The following is a 20,471-nucleotide window of genomic DNA, read 5'->3' as shown; positions in this document are numbered from 1 at the left end:
ATACTTCTGTGATGAAAATATTTGGTCCGTGTTTATGAAATTGTATGATTTTATAGCAATCCATATTTCTGATACGTATCATCTTTTAAAATTTTAATTAGATGATGATGTACAATGGGATCTCATTATTCATTCCACTCTTTCTTTACAGATTACAACCAAGTGCCTCAATTTATCTTATCAGCGTCCGGATCTTATCTTCTTATGCTATATACAAAAATAAGCTATAGGCGTTGATACAAGAAAAGAAAGGTAAAGTAAACTCGTATTTTTGAAATAGCTGCATGTCTATGAAATAATAGACCAGGTGGAAATGGTGATGCGATTAAGTGAAAGTTTTCAACTACGTATGTAGTTAACTTCTGTATAAATATATAAAGTTATATATTATAAAGTTTTACCTCATTCTGAACTTGTACCTATCCACAACGTATGATAATTTTCTCATATATTCTGGAGCGTCAATTCAATATTGTCAATTTGTCAAACTTCTGTCGCATCTCAAATAAATAGATTAACTATGTTTGAATGGTTTGTTTTAAACATTTAATCAAGTGAGACTTCCTTTAGTCTTCTTCAATGTGTATGGACTAGTTCAGCGGTCGGCAAATTTTACAATAATGTTCCTAGAGTTTCACGTGAAGAGCCAAATTGTTAAACCAATAGCAAAAATGCGTGAAAGTTCTATGAAATATATGAACTGTTAAGAGCCGCCATATCGATATCATCTTTGACATTTGATAGATGCATTTTGTCGATTGCTGGACTAGTTTAAAAGTTACGTGAACGGAAGATCAGATCGCGACCCTACTATGCAATAACCTACCTCCCATCTGGTCTCATTAGGCAATAGACTTGAATATCATTAACATTTAAAAATTTTTGTGATGAACATTCAATTGGTCCGTGTTTATGACTTTGTTTGATTATTTTACTTATCCAATATTCTGATATATATCATTCTAAAGTCATACATACTGCGTTATACTCGCTTTGACAGGATTTATTAACTTACTATTGTTATCTTGTAATTCCAGACAACTTTATGAAATGTGATGTAGTATAAATGACCGAAATCTACAAAAGTACAGTACAGGTAATTGAATTTTCTGAATGAACCAAATTATATCCATTATTAAACTAAGATTTATGATATGCTACTTAAAAAAGCACACTCTACTATGATGAAATGCAACAAAAAATTAATGTCTTCTATCCCCGGCTGAAATTAATGATTGACAACATGTTTCTGACAAATCAATGGTCGCATGTAGCCTGCAAATTAAGCTTATTTGGAAAACTATTTTGATTAATGATTTTTTATTTACTTTATGTTTTGGTTTCGCAATAGGTTTCCTGGATTTCTCTTGGCGCTGATCATGCTTCCTGTATCATGGCGAAGCGAAGGAGATGTGTTGCATGTTAAATGAGCAGGTATGTAAATACAGTTAGAATATAGGACGTGCTGCTGTAGTGATGCTGAGCGAATGATGAAATTTATTTCTATTATATCAAAGTCTTCTTTTCCCGACTGATACAACAGTGATCGATAAGATTTCTTTCTGATAACGCTTTACGTACCTTCAGCCCACGTTGTACTGATTATCGTCGTGTGTTAATTATACTACTTCTTAACATTTTTCCTTTGTGATCTTATTTTTGTGCCTATAGTTATCGGAAAGGATTGGACACGACATGGTGTGTAAAAGAACGCATTTCGTTTGTGGCATCGACTGTTCTTTTGTATGCTGACAACAAACTGAGAAAGTACCGAAGTGAAGATACTGCTCCTGAAAGCTGTATATGAATAAATTTCGGTTGTTTTAAAATAGTACACGTGTTTGTGACATCTAGACACAACGTTCAGGATGAGAAATAAATTTTATTTTTCAAATTTGAGTTCATGATTATTCACGAGTACGGAAAAATAGAATATGAGAAACGTAAAATCCAATTTACTCAAACCAATCATGGTAGGTAAGTTCAACATTTTTAAAACATATGCTTTTTTTAATCATATCAGTGGGCACGCACTTGGCCACACCACGTGTGGAAGAGATTTCAGGTTGTTAAAATGGAGGTGGTATCTTTTCTAAACTATCCTACCAACTACCATGCTGATTATAATGATGGAGTTGTTTCCCTTTTTTCTTGCTCTTTTTCGACATTGGCGGATGGCTGTCGTAGCACGCCGGAAAGATCTGTTCGGACACGGAGGTGGTGTGGAATGTTCGTGTAATGCCACTGCCACGCCGGTGGCCCATCCGCAGATCTCGTAACTGTTGTTCGTACAGATGAGATACAGGCTGAGCAGGTAATGGTGGTTGTTGATAACCCTGATACTGGGCAATGCTGTTGTGGTTGTGGTTATGGTTGATGTTGCTGCTACTGCTGCTGCCGTGGCTGCTTCCCGGGAAGGTTCCGGATCGCTGTAGGTCCGCTTTCACTTGAGACAGCAGTCTTTGAGCGTTTTGCTGTACCGTCGGGGTCATTCCGGCTGCCGTCACACGATCATTTCGCAGTGCGTGCTGTACACTTTCAATCGAACCGGCAAGCTGCCGGGTGCGGACGAAGCGCACGATCGCTTCGATCGTTTCAATCTGGTTCGCATTCAACCCGTCAAGCGACAACACGTTAGGAGCGGACAGTGGCGGACCGTTGGTTTGAACTTCCATGTCCTTTCGCGGGGCAGCCGCAGCGGTTTGTGTGGAGGTAGTAATGATCGTTTTGGCTTTCCGTGCAACGCACTCTATGCAAGCGTAACCGTCCGTTTGCGCTTCTCGATCGATAAGATGACGTACTTTGCCAGTGCCCGGCTTTGGGGGCAACACTGTGATGGCCTGAATGCTGGCAGAAGATGTCGACGCACCAACCGCAGACCGGTTGCCATTATCGCCGTCATTCTTCTGTAGCGATGCCGCCAGCTTCACCTGTTCGAGCTGCTGCGAAACGAGCCCCTCGTCAAGGCCCAGCTTCACGATCAGTTCCTTCAGCTTCAGATTCAGATTGCTAAACGGTTGACACTGCTTCACCTCCCTCGAACGTGTTGTACTCTCGAACAGTACGTTCTGACTGTTCCAGGCCAACGGAGAGCGATGGTGGAGGTGTTCTTCCTTTTTTTCACTGTCGTAATAGGTTGGCGGAACGTACAGGAACCGGGTCGAATGTTTCTTCGTATCTTGCTGATCCAGTATCGAAATGGCTTCGTTGATTCGTTTGGGAACTGTGGGAAACAGTACCGGATTAATATAGACCAGAGGGCTCAAGATCTATCACGCTACCATTACTTACCTTGCGGATCAATCGGAACGATCAGATCGCTTCTCGCCGACGGCTTCAGAGCAAGGAAGTCGGCAAAACTAAGCTTACCTTCCAAAAATAGCTAAAGCGATGGAGAATTAAGTTTAATACTAGACAACACTAAAAAAAATAGCTGCGATATGATCGCTATTTACCTCTGTTGAAACGTCGTATTTCGGCCTAGTGTCCTCGCTCTGCTCGACTACTGTCGACGAGCAACTATCGGTAAGATTGACCACTTCATCCGGAAATTGACCACCCCGGTCGGAGCAGTGTCTATTGGCAAACATGTTGCGAAAGGCAGCTGGTGTCAGTTGTGGTGTGGCGCCCGGGTCCACCGCTACAGGAGTAGCCGCGGGGCCACAACCTGCTGGGACTTGTGCCCGGTTGGACGCTCCCATCAAGATGCCATTATTAACCATCTGCATTACCATTGACATCATGGATTGCATCATGACCGTTTGGTCCGAGCCGCCTTGCTGCCGGTTGCGGCGCGACGACGATCTTCCGCGCGAGTCTTGCGTCCCGTTCGAATGTTCCGAGCTACGCGAGCTAGAACGCGACCGTGAGTAGGATCGGCTGCGATGGCGGCTCCTGGAGCGTGTGGGTCGCCTGCGACGTCGATGCGTGGGGCTGCGAGACTGACTGCGGGAGTGGCGCCTTGAACGATGACCGCCCCGGACCCGTGTCCGGGAAGTGTCGCGCGACCGTGGATTGCGAGAACCTGGGCTCCTGGAACGACCTCTTGCTGCTCGGTGCAGTTCCTCGTGCTCTTGCGGCAGCAATATGACATCATCTTCCTCATTGTCCGAATACGAGACACCCCGATGCTCCAAAGGTTTCACGACGGCAGGCACATTATGCTGGTACACTTCGTCTCGCTGCAACGGCACCACCGTATCTTGCTGGTGATGGTAGTGGTGGGGCTGTTGTTGCCGGTTGTTGATCCCGCTAGCGTGCGGCACAGGCTGTTGGATGATGTCAAGCGGCAGGCTGCCAATTGTTTTGGCTTTGGCAACGAGCCGTGGGTCCCGCAAATTGCTAAACTCCTGCCGTCCATTGATTCCCAAGTTGTTGGCCACCGTGATCCGTGGCGTTGCGTTCACCGCTGGAATAGGTTGGATGCTCCACGCATCGTTGAAGCGCTGTACCCGCTCGCGAGCCTGTTGCTGCTTGTGCTTCCGTTCGTTCAGCAGTCGTTCTGCTTCCGCCTCGTCCACGGGCAGACAGTCCATCGCCACGTGCATCTCGGCCAGAAAATCCAACGGAATTCCATCGTCCGCACTTTGATTCACGAGTGAGTTCGATGCCATTTTGGTTCACGGGGAAATTCGGTCCCAAAATCTGCAATCGTCGCAGAAAAATCGCGCCGTGCGAGTGTGTTTTTTTCTCCCCGATTGTGTTTAGGTTGTCAAATGTCGACGACAATCTGAAAAAAAAAAACTGAATGTTTACCGCGTAGGGTTCAAAGTTTGCAGCGATGCGTCACGTTGTCTAATCGTAGTTTTGAAAGCGTTTTCATTTATCGCTATTATTTTTAATTTTTTAGAACATTTTTATACTCACGATTCCATGTTTCTGTCCGTGAGGATGGAACATCAATTTTCAGCTAGTATCTATACCAATATCAAACATTTTTTCGTGAAGAATCGTACTGTAGCATCGGGTACAGAACTTATTCAAAAACACCCGACACACAGCAAACAACCGCCATTTCGTTTTCTTTTTCTCCTGTACAACGGTTACGTCATCATCATCATCATCATCATCGGCAGCAGCAGCAACAGCACGCATCACGCGAAGTGAGGCAAAACAAAACGTCACGCACCGCAGCGGCGAAGAGAGCATAAGTTTATTTTCGTCGCGTCCGGACTGAACGGATCTCGTGGTGCTTAAGCTCCACACGCCACACCATCCACTGGCAAAGTGCGACGAAGGTACAAGCAGTGTCGACCACACGGAACGGCGACGGAGCATTACTTTCGCCCAAAGCGTGAGAGCAGTTCGCATACGGATTGCGCATCGTTTCGACAGTTTCCAATCAAACACGTGTATAGATTGTTCGAAAAAAGCCGAGGCCTACTGGAGGCTGGTGAAGCATTTGCATCGCATCGAAGCCCGGTAGTTTGACCGTGAACCATCCAGCTAGTGAGAGTGTGTGCGTGTGTGTGACCGTTGAGCCCCATACCATCGCCCCGCGGGGGGTGGCAAACAGTTAAAGCGCGTGTTAAACCTTCCCCGTGGAGGTCCCACAGCCGTAGCGCACCCAGCATTGCGGAGAAGGAAGAATACCAGAGTTCTGACGCGACCGTCCAGAAATGTGGAACCGAACGTTTTGGTTTTTCGTTGCGGTACGCATTGCGTCAGTGTTTCTCGTAACGACCTGGTTTGTGCCGGATGAGTACTGGCAAAGCCTCGAGGTGGCCCATCGTCTAGCGTTCGGGTGCGTTTTGGTGACCTTTGGTTTTGTTTTTTTTTGTAGTAACCGGACATCTTCTTCTTCTCCTTCTTCTTGTACTTGCAGCTACGGCCATCTTACCTGGGAATGGGCGGCCGGCATGAGAAGCTACCTCTACCCGGCGACCTTTGCCGGTCTGTACAAACTGTTGGCCCTGGTTGGGTTGGACTCGGCCGAGCTGCTTACGCTGCTGCCCCGGATTTTGCAGGCATGCCTGAGCGCGTACGCCGACTATCGGTTCCACGTGTGGTGCCGGCAAAGCAAATGGTCCACCTTTTTGCTCGCTTCCTCCTGGTGCTGGTTCTACGTCGGTTCGCGCACGCTCGCCAACACGCTGGAAACGTCGCTGACCATGATCGCGCTCAGCTACTTCCCGTGGGCCTCGGAGTGCACCCGGTTCCTGTGGCCGGTCGCCCTGTCGTTCTTTGTCCGGCCGACCTCGGTCATACCGTGGGTACCGCTGTGCCTGTATCACATCAAAAAGTCCACCCACCCGACCTGGGAGCTGCTGCTGAAGCGCTACCTGCTCATCGGTCTGCTGACCGGGGCGCTCTGCGTCGGCGTGGACAGCTACTTCCACGGGGCGGTCGTTTTCTCGTCGTACGAATTCCTGAAGTACAACGTGCTGAAGGGTGTGGGTAGCTTCTACGGGGAGCACCCATGGTACTGGTATCTCTCCGCCGGGCTGCCGACCGTGCTCGGCGTCAGTGTGCTGCCGTTCCTGGCGGCTGGCTACGAATCCGTGCGCCACCGCAAGGTGTACAAGGAGCGCGCCATCCTGCTGCTTTCGGTGTGTTTCACCGTGCTGGTGTATTCGTTGCTGGCGCACAAAGAGTTCCGCTTCCTGCTGCCGGTGTTGCCGATGTGCCTGTTCATCACGGCCGACTATCTCGCTCGCTGGAGCCGCAAAGCTTCGAGGTACTTTGTGCGGAGGGACAACAACAAAACACACATTTGTAATGCTTTTCTTGTTTACTTTCTTCCGTAGCAAAATGATTTGGTTTACGGCGCTGCTAATCCTATCGGTGAACGGGTTGATGGCGGGCTACACCGGGCTAGTCCATCAGCGGGGCACGCTGGACGTGATGCCTTACCTGGCCACCACTGCCAAGGACTACCGCGACGAGTTTAACAACCCGGCCAAGATCTTGTTCCTGATGCCCTGCCACTCGACACCGTTCTACAGCCACGTGCATCAGAATGTGACGATGCGTTTTCTGCACTGCGAGCCGAACCTGTCCGACCAGCCGAACTATCTGGACGAGGCAGACCAGTTCTACGCTAATCCGATGGGCTGGGTGCGCAAGAACCTGCCCGTCCATCCGCTCAGCGCTCTTCCCACGCACGTGGTCACGTTCGATGTGCTCGAGCCACAGCTGAAGGATTTCCTCTCGATTTACCAGGAAAAGGTGTCCTTCTTTCACACCGACTATCCGACGGAGCGCGTTGGCGGGTTTGTAAAGGTTTACGAGCGTTACGATCGTAATGCAGCATCGGGTGCCAGTAGTACCACGTCGACGACCGCCGTTCCTGCGATGGAGGACGAATCGGATCCTTTGTACAACCCGTAAAGGTACGAGGTAGACGATCAAAACGACCACAATCATAAGTTGAACAAAAAAGCAAACAAAATTATTTTTCATCCATTTTTTCCTTAATTGATTTTTTTTGAACAATCTTTGTTTTACTAGCCTGCTACAGGATAGAAACATAAACAAAAAAAAAAAAACACAAATTTAATATTTGGAATAGCTATTTAAAAGCGGTTAGATTAATAATAGTTCTCCTAGGGTGTATGGAGGCAAAGTACAAAATGTACTTTAATTTAACGATTTCTTATGCAATGATTACGAATTTGTGTAACATCTAGATGTGTAAGTGGTTTGTTTTTTCCCTCTCCAGACTAGGTTCAATTTTGGTTAGAGTTTTTTTTCATTTATTTGCTGAAACATGTCACTAGCAGTGATTTTATCTACCACACTGCCAGGTTTTACGAGTGAAGAATAGTTTTATCCACGATCGATTGTAAGTAAGCTGATTTGATGCTTCCCACTGATGACAATATAGTTTGTAGGAAATTTTGTGCAAATCTAATAAAAGTGAATTTTCTAACATAATGAAGAAAAATGAGTTGCTTTTACTTTAGCAAATAAGGAGTATTCTGGATTAGAATTTAAATGATAGCGAAATATTCAACGAACGGTGACACATGCGAATTTGAAATGAACATTTAAAATTGCAACCGTGTACAACAGCCTGAACAATGTCCTTCCTCGACTTTGTTTTGCTCACCGGCTGTCAGTCAGTTTGACACTTTTTGTTTACAAACATCTTGGCGAAAAGGCGCGCATAGTCACTGGATAAATGTATAAAATGCAGTGCAAATAAGCGAAATTTTGGAAAAAAATTGTGTAAATATCTATAAAAGTGCTCCTTTTGTGTTTGTAACTGCGAATGTTTAAAAAGTCAGCACTAGATTGGTGGAGAGAGGAAGAGGCCCGTACCGGGCTGGTGACGTTCTGCAGAGATCTCGACCTAGCGCTTGGCAGTGGCATCCCGGAAGGAATGATCACCGAACTGTGTGGTCCGCCCGGCAGCGGCAAAACGCAACTCTGGTAAGGACCGCTTGTGCATCGCTTGCCATACCTTCGCAGAAGATAACTCTGTTCTCCTGTTCAGCTTACAGCTAGCGGTAAACGTGCAGATACCACAGCAGCTCGGTGGCCTGCAGGGCCGGGCAGTCTACCTGGATACTAATTATGGATTTTCTCCGCAGCGCGTACAAGGTAAACGGAGCAAAGTATTTATTGGTGGATGAGCGCAGCTGCTTATAGAGTTTTTGTTTATAGAAATGGCCAAGGCATGTCACAATCACTGCGCAAACATTGCGCTACTCCACAAGCTTAATCCGGAGGAAACCCTGGCCGGATTTTCGGAAGCGACCGCTCTGGACAACATCCTGTACTCGCACGTGACGAACTGTACCCAAATCCTAGAGGCAATAGCCGTGCTGCAGAACCGTCTGTACGATGGTGAAAAGGTACGAGGTACTGCATGCTTCAGCATAAATCGTTTATTTCAGTTGTTTCGTTTACCTTTTTTTAGATTAAACTGATCGTACTAGATTCGCTATCCTTTCTGATCAGAAATACAATTACGCGTTCGATGAAGCGTGTGAAGCGTGTCCACGAAATACTTACCCTGCTGCATAAGCTCGCACACCGTTTCGGCTGCGTGGTAAGTGGCTGCAATTGCATCGATTACTTACCTTCCTTTGAGCGTATCAAACGTTTCTTTCCCGAGCAAAAGGTTATTGTTACGAACGATGTAACAACACGCATTTCGGATGTCGACGGCGGCGGCGGCGAACGGCCGGATGTGCCGCAGATAGTGCCCGCTCTCGGGGGCAGCCTTACGCACAAAGTAAACCAGCGCATCTTTCTCGGCCGCGATGAGAGCCATTTCGATGCACAATCGCAAGCTCCGCCCAGCTACGTCGCTTCCATTGAAAAGGGACACTTTCTTCCAAGCGTTACGGTAGCGTTTCGCATCGAGCCAGCCGGCATAAGAGGCATCAAGCGGGAAGGTTAGAAGCGTATCGTAACATATCCTTCCTTCCGGGCAGCGAAGGAAGCGAAACATTTATTAATGAACGTGATAGGAAAACAGAAAGACAAAACATTCCATTAAACAACCTGCAGCAGTGGGTGCAGTGCAGCCCGGCTGGAACTGTCTCGCACAGGTTAAGGTGGTGTAGCGTGTATGTAGCGCGAAAAGTAACTCAGTAAGAGGTTAGCGTGACCAACACATCCCGATAGTCACCGCTCAGATCGTCCTGAAAGGAAGGGGAAAGTTCGATCAAAACCGATTGTGTGCACACTCCGGAGGGATATGGGTGCGAGCGAGCGTGGAACCAAACAATACACAGGTAAGGGAATTGAAATGCCAGGGTAACAGTATGATATTGATTGCTTTTAAATTATTTACTGTTTTATCTATAACCAACGAGTATTTCACGCATTTTGACATCAAACACACGTGCGGGAGATGATTTAGGGACGATTGAACCGATTGTGGTTCACTGCTAGTGAATATTAGAGTGAAGCAGTTGCTTTGGATGGGATTTGTTAGTGCTCGGACACGCGCATCACGCTGGGCAAAGCGACTCAGTAAGTGGCAAGTTCAGCTAGCAAGTTGCCAAGATCACTTCCAATGTCATCCTGGAAGAAGAGTGGCGAAGTAACACGGTCATATTATATGTTCTGTGGTGTTGTGGGGACAAGATTGTTACGGAACGATTTAGTTGGGATGGTAAGCAAACCGATTGGAAGGGAAAGTGTAAAATTGTTACCCGTTTCTGATTCTGTCTGTGAGTGGGGTTTAGTAATGAACAAAAAAAAAAAAAAAAAAAAAAGAGGCAGTAGTTTGAAGTTAACAACGAGTATATTTGTCCAATACGTTTGTTGCATGTTGCTTTCACAATCGTTACATCTACACACATTGGTGCCAGTGCTAACATCACAAGATCAAAAAAACATTGTAACAAAATTAAAAGCACATTTATGTTTTTTTCTGTCGCTGTTGTTTTAGATGACGATTTAAATAATAATTAAAAAAAAAATAACGCATTTTGTGCATCGGTACTCGCTCGAAGCTATGCTTGCGTACCGCGGAAACATTCACCATCTACGCCTTGTTGCCGATTATAAGCAAAACAGACTCTCGCACGGTTAAAATGCATCTGGCACTGGTGTGCCTAGAACGAGGCCAACGTAGCCAGAAGGTCGCCAAGGTCCCCTCCGACATCCTCCTGCGAAAGAGATGGATGGGTTGGTTTTGTTTTTTTTTTTTTTAACCGAAAACAACAAAACATAAGAAGGTGGGAATTTATTGGGGGGAAATCGTCTTAATTAAGGCACTTTAAGCTGCATATCCTAGCGCCGGGTAGTGAACGGACGGATGTGTACTTTAGTCGATAAATTTAGCTTTTGCATAGTGGTGTGCAGTACCGTGATACCGTGACCGTAACCCGATTGACCTGAAGCCCATTCAAACGATGATCGCAATCAAACGAGCGTCATACACAAGTAAGCTTAAACACAACACAATTCTTGGAATGTAACAACTGGAATGTGGGATATTAGGGTTTAGAATACTGCTATAATGATTTGTTCCATTTCGTTCCGTGCCCTATTTCCGACACGGTTGATGGTGGTGGTGGGTGATCTTCAATGTTTGACGATCACCGTTCGCATCATCACCTCATTCAAAAAGGCCCGTAAAGATAAGAACGTAGACAGACGAGCACGCGGTATCGTGTCTGGGTGGGTATGCATTTCTTAAGGCGGGAAAGATGGTGTTTTAGTAAGCGGCCAAGTGGTACAGCAGATTAGCATTATCGCCTCCAAGATCCTCCTGCGTGTTGGCATGGTGGTTGGCGCGCACACACGCGTACCCAACACAAAAATGAAAGGGGTGGGACGGGTTGTGGGGGTTTACAAAAAAGGGAGAAAAAGAGAGAGAGGGAGAAAAAACACACAAAATTATATAAAGTTTGTATTGTTACGTTAACGCGTATATGGCGTAACCGTTCTGGCGGTTTCTAGGCCGGCATTACAGACAGCGGTAGAGTGACGTTAGATAGAATGGCACGTTAGGGTAGAGGGGCAGCACGTGATCGTGCGCTGTTTGGTAGTGTGAGAGCATATAAGTTAGTACACGCATGCATCCGAAAGAAATCTACAGTACACCACCGTGATAGTGATTGTTCTAAATTTTAAAACATATAAAGCGATAACATTCCCCCGAAAATAAGAGCAACGCATATCCTGTAATCAATCGGAAAGGAGAAATTGATTCAAATAATAACGTCAAAAAAAAACAAAACAACGTAAACGTCCTTTCTCACCATAAATGCTGCACCGTAAAGCTCAAATTTAGATAATAGTAGTATTTATTGAACAGTACACAACAGTCGGTATAGGAATAGCGGCGCGTAACAAATCTACTACACAGTGAACAATGAGTTTGCGTATGGAAAGAAACAAACGAAATACTATTTCGTAAACCAAACACGAATTAAACAGCTGTTTAAGTAACTTTTTTGTAATGTATGCTATGACATTTTTATGAAACGATCAATTGATTTCAAAGCATTTTGGCTACACAATTTGGCAGGTGTGTGCGGTTGTGCACACATTTCAACTACTAAGGCACACACGATAGGACACTATTGGCGGTGCAGTAATAAGTATGTGTTACGAATTAAAAAGAAATATGTAATAAGAGCTGATAAGAGCTGCTTGTGATGGAATTAACGGTGGTTTGAGATGAAAAATAGAGAGAGAGAGAGAGTTAACCTTCGCGAGATTACGCGTCCATTAAAGATAGATGTGTGATACAAACTGACTACTTTAAATGATGTTCTTTACTAACAATTACAAATCAAACTGCTGCCTCTTTTGACGTGTTTGCGGTTTCTTGTGTGAGCAGAAAGAAGAAAAACAAAAATCCACCCATCGGTAAAATCGATGGTGGCTGGTGGCGATAGGTAAAATCGTTGTCAGACAGCTCCTGACAAACAATCTGTGTTCATTCCGCTTGGTACGTTATTGTGTAAAATTGAGGTGATGTTTGCATGCATTTTTAGCATTGCCCTTTTAACTCGCGCAACGCTAACGCCATTCACCGGTAGCCGGAAATTGCCAACAGGGCACGCTTGTAATCGCCCGAGGTGTCACCCTGCAAAAACAGCATCAGTAGTAGTAATGGTACAGTAGCGTAAAGCCAGGGACTGGTTTGGGGTGTTTTGTAGGAAGAGGGGGGAGGGATTTGCAAATAAGCATTCTGTTTGTTTGGGAACGAGCAAGCTGCTTAGCGAAATATGTTGCTTCAAGGTGGTGACGGTTTGTGAATGGCATTATGAAAGGAGGCGAGATGGCTTCGCTGTGAGGGCCAAAGCCGAAACTCGCACACACTCATATGTTTTTGGTCGTTTTTCAGCTTGAGATGTTTCAACACAATCCAAATAATTTATAAAAGCAGCATATAGGCCATCGGATGGAGTAACAAGGAGGAAACATACATACAACAGAAATTTTGGGTGTTCGCTACGGGTGTATAAAACACAAAACTGGAGGATACATATATGTAACTAACATGTTTGAAATCAAACTAACAGCTTCAAACGCATTTATGCATTCGACAGTGTTTGTGAAAAATACAAAAAATACTCGTTGGGTGAAGATTTACCGTTCAGTGTTGCAAATTTAGGGCACTTTATATGTTTCGCCCATAGTACAGGCAGAGAGATACGAAGTACTTGGGAGCTGGCGTTTTTTTAGACTTTAATGGCTATGAGACATTAGTGAGGGTCGTGATTTGTGTTATCTTCACACTCTTAGTATCTTGGTTGGTGTAAGTGGGGTAGAGGCAATTGTACTGTGTCAAGGGCGAATGTGTGGTGCGCAACGCGATTCTGGTGGCGTATCTTGACCATTTTCTCAGACAAACACTTAAAGCGAAAAAGGTGAATGGAAGCGAGAATGAAATGTTGACTTGTGTGTGTGTGTGTTGGTATTAGACACAGTGGTTATGGAGGGTATTCCGACAGCAAACGCAACAAACGTACCTTGATCCATGACTCGAGCGACTTGCCGTACATCTCCTGGAACGCTTCCTTGATGTCGCCGAGATCGATCTCCGAGCGGCTGACGATGATGCGGATCAGCGTCTTATCGTTCGTGCCCAGGCCAGCCATCGAGTTGTGCAGACGCTTGGCAAAGTACTGAACCTTCGAGCGGACGCAACGAACTATTGGAGGGGTAAAAAACATGAAGTTTATTACGTTGGTTCTCCTCGTCGCGGCGCGCCCCAGTACTCACCGATAGCCTTGAAGCCCTCCTCGATAGCACCGCTGAATTCGCGCTTGATCGCATCCTCGATCGAGTGGCCGGCGAGGCTCTCGTAGATGTCAAACACGGCGCGCAGCTGCTGGTAGGAGCGCGTCACCAGAATCTGGTTAAACACGGACTCGTCCGTGCCCCACTGGCCCTCTCCCGCCTCGAACAGGGCCTGCGCATCGGCCGCCGCTGCACCCTCATCGACGCCCTGAAGAAGAGAGAATACCAAAGCCCGCATTGAAGCACGAACGATGTGACAAGCGTTTCAACAAATCTGAAATACAACCACTTACATTGTTCTCGTCACGGTTACCCTGCACGAGCGATACGCACAGCCGCTTGAACGCACCGCTGGTATCACCCTTCAGATCCGACTCGAGCGAAACGTTGTACATCTGCTCGTAGAACTCGGCGATCGTGCGAATGCCGTAGTTGGACAGCGTGCACAGAATCTCGATGATCGCCTCCTCGTCCGTACCGATGCCCGAGATGGCATCGTGCAGCTCCTTGGCGTAGAACTGGGGCAGCGGGGTCATCAGCGCCAGTATCACGTCCTCAAACTTGCCGCCCAGCTCCGACTTCAGATCGCTGATCAGATCCTTGCCGAACGAGGTCTTGAACGCCTGAGCAATCTCCAGACGCTGGACGATGCCACGGCGGGCCAGCACCTCGATGATGGCCTTCTCGTCGGTGCCGAAACCCTTCATCGCGGTACGAAGCGTAGCGGCATCTTCGTTGGCATCGAACGGATCCGCCGGATAGACGGTCGGTGTGCACTGGAGGTAGAAAAGTGGTTTGGATTAATGACAGCGCCCACTGCACTTCGAAACCAATCCAATTGCTAACGTGCTCGCCAATAACCAATTTTCGTGTATGTTTCTGTGTACCGTGCAGTAAAGCAGTTTCATTTCTACATCTCTTTTCCATAAATGCTCTGGGCAGTAGTAGGATCGCTTCTCTCACTCACCGGTACCTCAACGTATGCCGGTTCCTCTTCCTCGGACGAATCGGACATGCTGCCTATGGAATCAAACTGATCGTACAGATACCCCCCGCCGGAACATCCCCCATGGCGTGGACCGCGCAACAGTACGCGTGTCCGCTGTACGAGTTGACTGCAGGAACTGTTTAGTGTCTGCATTTGGGCGTTGTTTGGAATTGAATCAGGGAATGAATCGGAACATTTGAAACAAATCCTTCCCGGTGAGATGCGTGGCCACAATTCCATTACGAAAATCGACCCTACCGAAATTACTAATCATCCATATTCCACACTAACTGCACAATTATGTTGGATGACGATGATAAACGATGATCGTTTCTAGAATGCTATTCGCGTTCCTTTTTGTAGGTCTTTTGTGTTATGGAACGATCGTATCAATACGCGATTGATATCGTTACACACTACACACTACGAAACAACAGCCCAAGACCTCAATCATCGACTATGATGACTTGTGTTATCCTTTCAATAGATGGCATGGCAAATTCATTTATACAATTCGTCTTACTACTACTGCTACTACTACTACTCATCATGCTGAATATTGTATACACTAAAATTGGTACATCTATTACAGAAAAGGCCTTTCATTTCACTTTCGGTACGCTTTACCAGCCCTCCAGCCGACACCAATTAAGGTCAGTTGGTGGTTTTCCCGCCTCTGCCTACATAGGTATACCGGCAAAGGGGCAACAAACAAGGGCGCACACCATACGGAAAACCATATTGGCGTGCGGTAGAAAGCTCTAGTATCGATTATTTCCTCCACTAACCTTCCATTTTCACACGTTTCCACTTTCGCTCGGATTGGTTGAGCTTATCAAGCCGCCCCAATGTTTTTGTATAGCCATTTGGAGGGCGATAGGCTACAATCTACTGTGCCTTTCCCCGTTTTAGTGGGTGTTTTAGGGAGGGATTGGCCCTAAACAATATTAATCAATATAATACTACACCAACAGTCACACTGTAATATGTTTGTGTGTTTGTGTTTACGGAATGGAAAATGGTAAGATATTTCCTGCAAACGGTTGGTTTCCGTGCAGCTTAATAACCCCGTGCGATGCGATCAAGGTGCTGTTGGTGACACGGAAGCTATGCACTTTAATTGATCTCACAGCCCGGGGCAATCCGTTTGATAGCGGAAGGTGCGGAGCGGAACAATGACAATAGAGAGCTGCGTGGGGCTGCTCACTGACATTATTGTGGTTGGTGATGCCACATGCCGTCAATGCCGGTGGTGTGGCCGCGGGGTTGGTTCACGTTCAAGGTTTAGTCCGGTAGGGCAGTGGGACGGTTGGAGGGGGCTGACTAAAAACTCTCGTCAACCACGACGGTCATGACGAAAGATCACAAGATCGCATTTGGATCGTGTTTTTGCTATTCGTCATACATTTTTTCTTCAGAAAATTGCAGCTGTAGATGAATCATCTTGTTTGGTGTACATTTATTTGTATCTTTTGAGTAATACGAATTTTTGATTGCACTGTAAATGTTATGATTCAATACACGCCACCGGTTGGGCTGTATATTTACTAACGAAATTCATGTTAATGTTTAATTTATAAACAGCCATGTGTTTCATATCAAATTGTGATGGATTTAACTTATAATTTTGTTCTATTAATTTTGATGTTGATTATCTTACCATCATGACTGTGAATAATACAGTTGATCATAGTTAAGAAAATAATAACATAGCGAACGGGTGTCCATCATCCTGCTGTTCACTTCGTGTCCACTGTTACTTTCAATCGCTTGACCCATTAAAATGAGACCTTGGAGGGACGAAATGCACTGGAGGATTGCTAATGGTTATGATGACACACCTCCTTCAGGCCCAGTTAGTGGGATGTTTTCTGACACAGAGAATGTAGTAGGAAAATCCCTGGCGCCGTGCTGACTAGACACCGGAACACAGAAACACACGCACACACACATACAGACGTACCACTACGCAATGGGGGGAAGGACACGATAAAGCGTGCGATGGTAATGGATTTCTTCCGCTTCCGACCAATCAATGCGTCTTCCCACTAGTGTGGAAACATTCCTACACACAGAGGGCGGCAGGATTTACGCGAAAGACACGAACAGCCGATGCGTCCGCCTAAAAGAGCCATTGCGGAACAACGTTTAGTGCCATTGCGATGATGTCATACTTTGAGAGTTGGTATGTGTCAAGGCGAAATATATTCAGCAGAAGAAAGGAAGTAGGGTGGATATTTCGTACATGAAGGCAGAAGTTGCCCAGAGGGAACCGCTCCCATCGTCCCATAGGTTAGTTTAGTTTTGATGCAAATAAAGATACTGGGCATATTTTTTGCTCCACATTAAAATGTTGGCGAAACACGATCGTTATCAGCTAGTAGAGATGATTGGAAGGTACAGCTGAGATTACAAGCCAGCTGTGTGGTGTCAATTACATCACAGTGATGCGATTGATAACATGTTGTTCTACAACTACAACAACAACAACAACTTCTAAGAGCACTTTAAGATGTAAGCGTCTATTGTAAGCTGCTTACTGCATGCTGCAACTGCGCCCAGTAGTATTGTTGCACCAAGTGGAACGTGAGTAAGTGGCGTCGCTCATTTGAGCCAATATTTTTAAGTGTACAGTAATCGATAGTGTGTTGTGCATGGTGTGTTAGTGGGTGGGCTTTATTTGTTGTAGCTGTGTATGTGTGAGAGCGGTTCTCCGAACGTTTCTACGCCTACAAGGTGCATATATGCATATGAATGCATTTGAAGAGATACAATGACGCGCTATTCACTGCTCTCGCGTACTTCAATGATTCAGAGGGCATATGTAATGAGCAGGTCGGCTTAGCGAGGGCTGTATGGGTTTAATACTTACTTGGAATGGATAATACTGGGAAGAGCTCATTTTTATGTCGGTTGGTTTTTATAAAGGTACTGAGAGATAATCACTCAAAGTAGCAGGTATCTGTAAAGAAGAAAATAAAAAAAAAAGAAAATATCAGAAAAAGTAGGGTCTTAAATTTATGCTTAGGTAGGTGTGTGCTGGTGGCATGCTGGTGGCATAAGTAACACCGACATGGTCTCCCGAGACTGTATTCCACTGTCAAAAAGCGCGATTTCACTTGGGCGACTTTCACCACCCCAAAACCATCCCACCCAGAGTGCGTTGGAGCGTCGCCGTTAATGTGAGAATTAGGTTAGCCGGCGTCTAACTCGGCCCCGCTTCCCAACTGTGCGCTTGTGTGTAGGATGGGAGTGAAAAACAGAACCAAAATACCCATTGCCAACAGAGTTGTAGTTGGTAGAATCAACCTGCTATAACAACCGAGGAACGAAAAAACCAAACACGTGTGAGTGATCGCATGGCGCATGAGGAAAGATCGACGCCTGCGTGTAAAACGCATTGTAATGCGAGAAGAATGCAGTTGGAACCGACGTGTAAGCGCGGCATGGTTTAATCATTCAACGTGAGTCCGTTCCGCTCCCACCATTACCCTTCCACGTGTGTTTGCCACTCTGTGTTCTCCACTCTGTGGCACGCACTCTCTAGTGGCGTTAGGAACTTTGGATAAGAATAATGCAAGAGCTGTTCGATTTCTTCGCAGTGGGTTACGGTGGCATGGTGGGAATAATTACACTTATTCCCGAGGTGAATGAGAATGACGTGAGGGTGAGATAAATGATACCTTAATTAGGATTCAATACATTTTTATTCGTTGGTATGCTGGTGGGGTCTTTTATTGTACTGTATTGGGTCGATTCTCTGCTATGAGTGTGAGTTAAGTTTGAAGCGTTATAATTTGTTTGAAACTAATCTACACAAAAGTTCATTTTATACTTTAGCTTTAGGCATGTCCTATGGGCTCAGTTAAGGAATTGGCGTTTATATATATAAACGAATATTTCTGATTGGTTGCATTGGAACGTTGTATATTTATGTTATTCTTGTAATGCAAACATGAAATGAACAGTTTCGTTACGAAATGTGGATTCAATCATTGGTTTAAAGACATTTGGGCCAATTTTTGTAATGTACTATCAAATTCAATATCTTTACAGAGAAATATGCGATTTCAAGGTAACTCACAAATGTGTTTATAGCGAAAAATAAAAAAATAACAACTTAAAAACTCAACGGCAAAACATGGCGCTGTAGTCTCCCTTCATGATCGACTGTTTAACTCAACGAAACAGAACGCTAAATGCTCCAACCGGATGATGTCATTCCGCAACCGTGTTCTGCTGTCTTCTGTTTGCATCAGAGCATCATCCGCTGGTTGTATTGGTGATGTGCTAATTGTGTAGATGTTTTACACCTATACAAACTTTTGGTATAGTTTGGCTTAGCGAATGAACATGTTTCGCTGCTGTTGGCTTTGAACGTGCCACCAAGATCTAGCTCTCTGGAGAAAAATACTCTACCCAGGAGTGATCGGTCGAAACACTGCGCTAATAATAACAACGCCATCTGGTTTGCTGTATACTTGTATACTATACTCCCCGGCTCTTATGAACAGTTGAAACAAACAGATAGAGATAGTCTCCTATTGGTATAGACCACTCCCTTCGGGGCTTGTGGATCTTTAGACTCACACGTGACACGTGAAACGTTACAACGGTGTGACCATAATGCCAACCAAGCGTCACGGAGAAAGCAGTGCATGTAACCCACTGCCGGTGTAGTTTCGCTCTGTCTCTGATACGAAACAGCGACTGTCAGTGTGTGTGCTGCTGCTTTTGAATGTGACTGTTCGTTCGCTCGAAAGAAAGTATGTAAGATGACCGCGCGCCAAATCATCGTTAAATTTAGCTAGCAACCGTGAAAAGTATCGCGTCTTTGCCCGCTCACTGCCACACAGTCAAACCGGGAATGAAAAAGACAACCACATTTTTACGAGCCGGCGTTTGGGGTGTATTGGTAGCGGTGCGCTTGCGTTTCGAACCTGTTACGATCGAGCGCGTACCAAAACGGTGGTGGACATGGTGGGGGGGGCAAAAAATATAATAAAATAACAAAACCACACAAATCGACCCTCAACGCCACCCCGAGTTTGACCCCGCCGACGCCGCTGCTATTGTGAATTTGTTCTCGACGGTTCATTAGCCGAATTCTTTCCATCTCAAGAGTGTGGAGTTTGGCTTTGCATCAATTCTGGTTCGTTTGTTGCTATCTCCTCTTTTTGTAACGATGTCTACTGTGGATGCAATCAAGCACACATCAAAAGAAGCCGGAGTGTGTAGGGAAGAAAACAGAGTCGCTTCTCTTTCGTTCGTGCTGTCGACACAAACGTATTCGATCAAAGCAGCTTTTGGGCACACAGGGGGGAGCACACATTTGGAGTGCGCGCAGTTTTTGTTCGCTCTTGCTCTCTCTCTCCCCTTTTGGCTGTTATGGTCATCGGCAACCGGCATTCCACGCCACCGACAACACCAAAAATGATGCCACCGTGGCCGAGTATGGGAATCGGGGGTTTTTAATGCAGCAAACAGCTTATACTGCATTAAACTACAACTGCGCTAAATGTTACTAAATAAGCGTGTACTGAAAACTCCACGTAGCGCGCACACACACACAGACACAATAAAGGGAATACTAAAAACTAAGTCCGGTATGAAGAGAGGAATGTTACGCTAATGCGCTGTGGGAAAAAATAACTATTCACAACACTATTTCACTCCCCAGCTGCTGGATACTAACCACACGCAACGACGAACTGAGTGCAACTGAACTTGATTTTCGCGCTGTGGAGCTCAGTTAAGCGAGCTTCCCTTTAACTATGCCGCACACCTTTACATGGATGCGGTAGTCTCTCACACACGCTAGTGC

At 45.7% G+C, this 20,471-nt stretch overlaps 4 protein-coding genes, 1 long non-coding RNA gene and 2 other non-coding genes across 11 annotated transcripts; 5 read left to right on the top strand and 2 right to left on the bottom strand.

Moving 5' to 3' along the window:
• Positions 1-5: 5 nt before the first annotated feature.
• Positions 6-77, top strand: LOC120954305 (small nucleolar RNA U18). The gene has a single exon (XR_005751678.1). It is a non-coding gene; the product is annotated as a small nucleolar RNA U18 (small nucleolar RNA).
• A 74-nt stretch (positions 78-151) lies between these two features.
• LOC125906754 (uncharacterized) lies at positions 152-1,899 on the top strand. Its single transcript, XR_007452101.1, has 4 exons — positions 152-252; positions 1,038-1,096; positions 1,352-1,434; positions 1,672-1,899. It is a non-coding gene; the product is annotated as an uncharacterized LOC125906754 (long non-coding RNA).
• On the top strand, positions 882-956 carry LOC120954306 (small nucleolar RNA U18). The gene has a single exon (XR_005751679.2). It is a non-coding gene; the product is annotated as a small nucleolar RNA U18 (small nucleolar RNA).
• LOC120947899 (uncharacterized) lies at positions 1,863-4,746 on the bottom strand. Its single transcript, XM_040363714.2, has 3 exons — positions 3,456-4,746; positions 3,292-3,382; positions 1,863-3,223 (listed from the first exon to the last, which is right to left on the bottom strand). The coding sequence occupies exons 1-3, from the start codon at positions 4,611-4,613 to the stop codon at positions 2,103-2,105; spliced, it is 2,370 nt and encodes a 789-aa protein (XP_040219648.2). The 5' UTR covers positions 4,614-4,746; the 3' UTR covers positions 1,863-2,102.
• Positions 4,747-4,986: 240 nt separating this feature from the next.
• Positions 4,987-7,875, top strand: LOC120947901 (GPI mannosyltransferase 3). The gene is made up of 3 exons (XM_040363716.2): positions 4,987-5,743; positions 5,825-6,676; positions 6,747-7,875. The coding sequence occupies exons 1-3, from the start codon at positions 5,619-5,621 to the stop codon at positions 7,327-7,329; spliced, it is 1,560 nt and encodes a 519-aa protein (XP_040219650.2). The 5' UTR covers positions 4,987-5,618; the 3' UTR covers positions 7,330-7,875.
• Positions 7,876-7,945: 70 nt separating this feature from the next.
• LOC120947903 (DNA repair protein RAD51 homolog 3-like) lies at positions 7,946-9,357 on the top strand. Its single transcript, XM_040363718.2, has 5 exons — positions 7,946-8,373; positions 8,438-8,544; positions 8,608-8,798; positions 8,864-8,995; positions 9,068-9,357. Exons 1-5 carry the CDS (start codon positions 8,213-8,215, stop codon positions 9,347-9,349), a joined length of 873 nt encoding a protein of 290 aa, XP_040219652.2. The 5' UTR covers positions 7,946-8,212; the 3' UTR covers positions 9,350-9,357.
• Positions 9,358-9,359: 2 nt separating this feature from the next.
• On the bottom strand, positions 9,360-20,452 carry LOC120947902 (annexin B9). Of its 5 annotated transcripts, XR_007452100.1 has the most exons (7): positions 20,343-20,452; positions 17,520-17,609; positions 13,953-14,435; positions 13,642-13,867; positions 13,389-13,570; positions 9,746-9,978; positions 9,360-9,593 (listed from the first exon to the last, which is right to left on the bottom strand). XR_007452100.1 is itself a non-coding variant. In XM_040363717.2 (6 exons), exons 2-6 carry the CDS (start codon positions 17,547-17,549, stop codon positions 9,540-9,542), a joined length of 975 nt encoding a protein of 324 aa, XP_040219651.2. In that variant the 5' UTR covers positions 17,550-17,609; positions 20,343-20,452; the 3' UTR covers positions 9,360-9,539. The 5 variants fall into 5 exon arrangements, 4 of the variants coding, with proteins under 4 accessions (XP_040219651.2, XP_049463109.1, XP_049463110.1 ...); XM_040363717.2 differs by lacking the exon at positions 9,746-9,978; XM_049607152.1 differs by lacking the exons at positions 9,360-9,593; positions 9,746-9,978 and adding an exon at positions 10,183-10,568.
• Between the last annotated feature and the right edge of the window lie 19 nt (positions 20,453-20,471).

This window comes from Anopheles coluzzii, chromosome 2 (assembly GCF_943734685.1).
Source record: "Anopheles coluzzii chromosome 2, AcolN3, whole genome shotgun sequence".
In the NCBI taxonomy this organism is placed as follows: domain Eukaryota; kingdom Metazoa; phylum Arthropoda; class Insecta; order Diptera; family Culicidae; genus Anopheles; species Anopheles coluzzii.
The sequence above is the reverse complement of the archived record's forward strand: the minus strand, read 5'-3'. Positions and strand labels throughout refer to the sequence as shown.

Bases quoted from the DNA above. Each gene is read 5' to 3' on its own strand.
- LOC120947903 (XM_040363718.2), top strand. From the start codon at position 8,213: ATGTTTAAAAAGTCAGCACTAGATTGGTGGAGAGAGGAAGAGGCCCGT. The intron at 8,374-8,437 runs GTAAGGACCGCT...TCTCCTGTTCAG, and splicing joins AGCGGCAAAACGCAACTCTG to CTTACAGCTAGCGGTAAACG. The intron at 8,545-8,607 runs GTAAACGGAGCA...TTTTGTTTATAG, and splicing joins TTCTCCGCAGCGCGTACAAG to AAATGGCCAAGGCATGTCAC.
- LOC120947899 (XM_040363714.2), bottom strand. From the start codon at position 4,613: ATGGCATCGAACTCACTCGTGAATCAAAGTGCGGACGATGGAATTCCG. The intron at 3,383-3,455 runs GTAAATAGCGAT...CCATCGCTTTAG, and splicing joins AATACGACGTTTCAACAGAG to CTATTTTTGGAAGGTAAGCT. The intron at 3,224-3,291 runs GTAAGTAATGGT...TGTTTCCCACAG, and splicing joins CGTTCCGATTGATCCGCAAG to TTCCCAAACGAATCAACGAA.
- LOC120947901 (XM_040363716.2), top strand. From the start codon at position 5,619: ATGTGGAACCGAACGTTTTGGTTTTTCGTTGCGGTACGCATTGCGTCA. The intron at 5,744-5,824 runs GTGCGTTTTGGT...TTGTACTTGCAG, and splicing joins GCCCATCGTCTAGCGTTCGG to CTACGGCCATCTTACCTGGG. The intron at 6,677-6,746 runs GTACTTTGTGCG...TTTCTTCCGTAG, and splicing joins TGGAGCCGCAAAGCTTCGAG to CAAAATGATTTGGTTTACGG.
- LOC120947902 (XM_049607151.1), bottom strand. From the start codon at position 17,549: ATGAGCTCTTCCCAGTATTATCCATTCCAA. The intron at 14,436-17,519 runs GTAAGTATTAAA...TTCTACCTCCAG, and splicing joins CCCAGTATTATCCATTCCAA to TGCACACCGACCGTCTATCC. The intron at 12,500-13,388 runs GTACGTTTGTTG...CTGTTTTTGCAG, and splicing joins CGCTCGAGTCATGGATCAAG to GGTGACACCTCGGGCGATTA.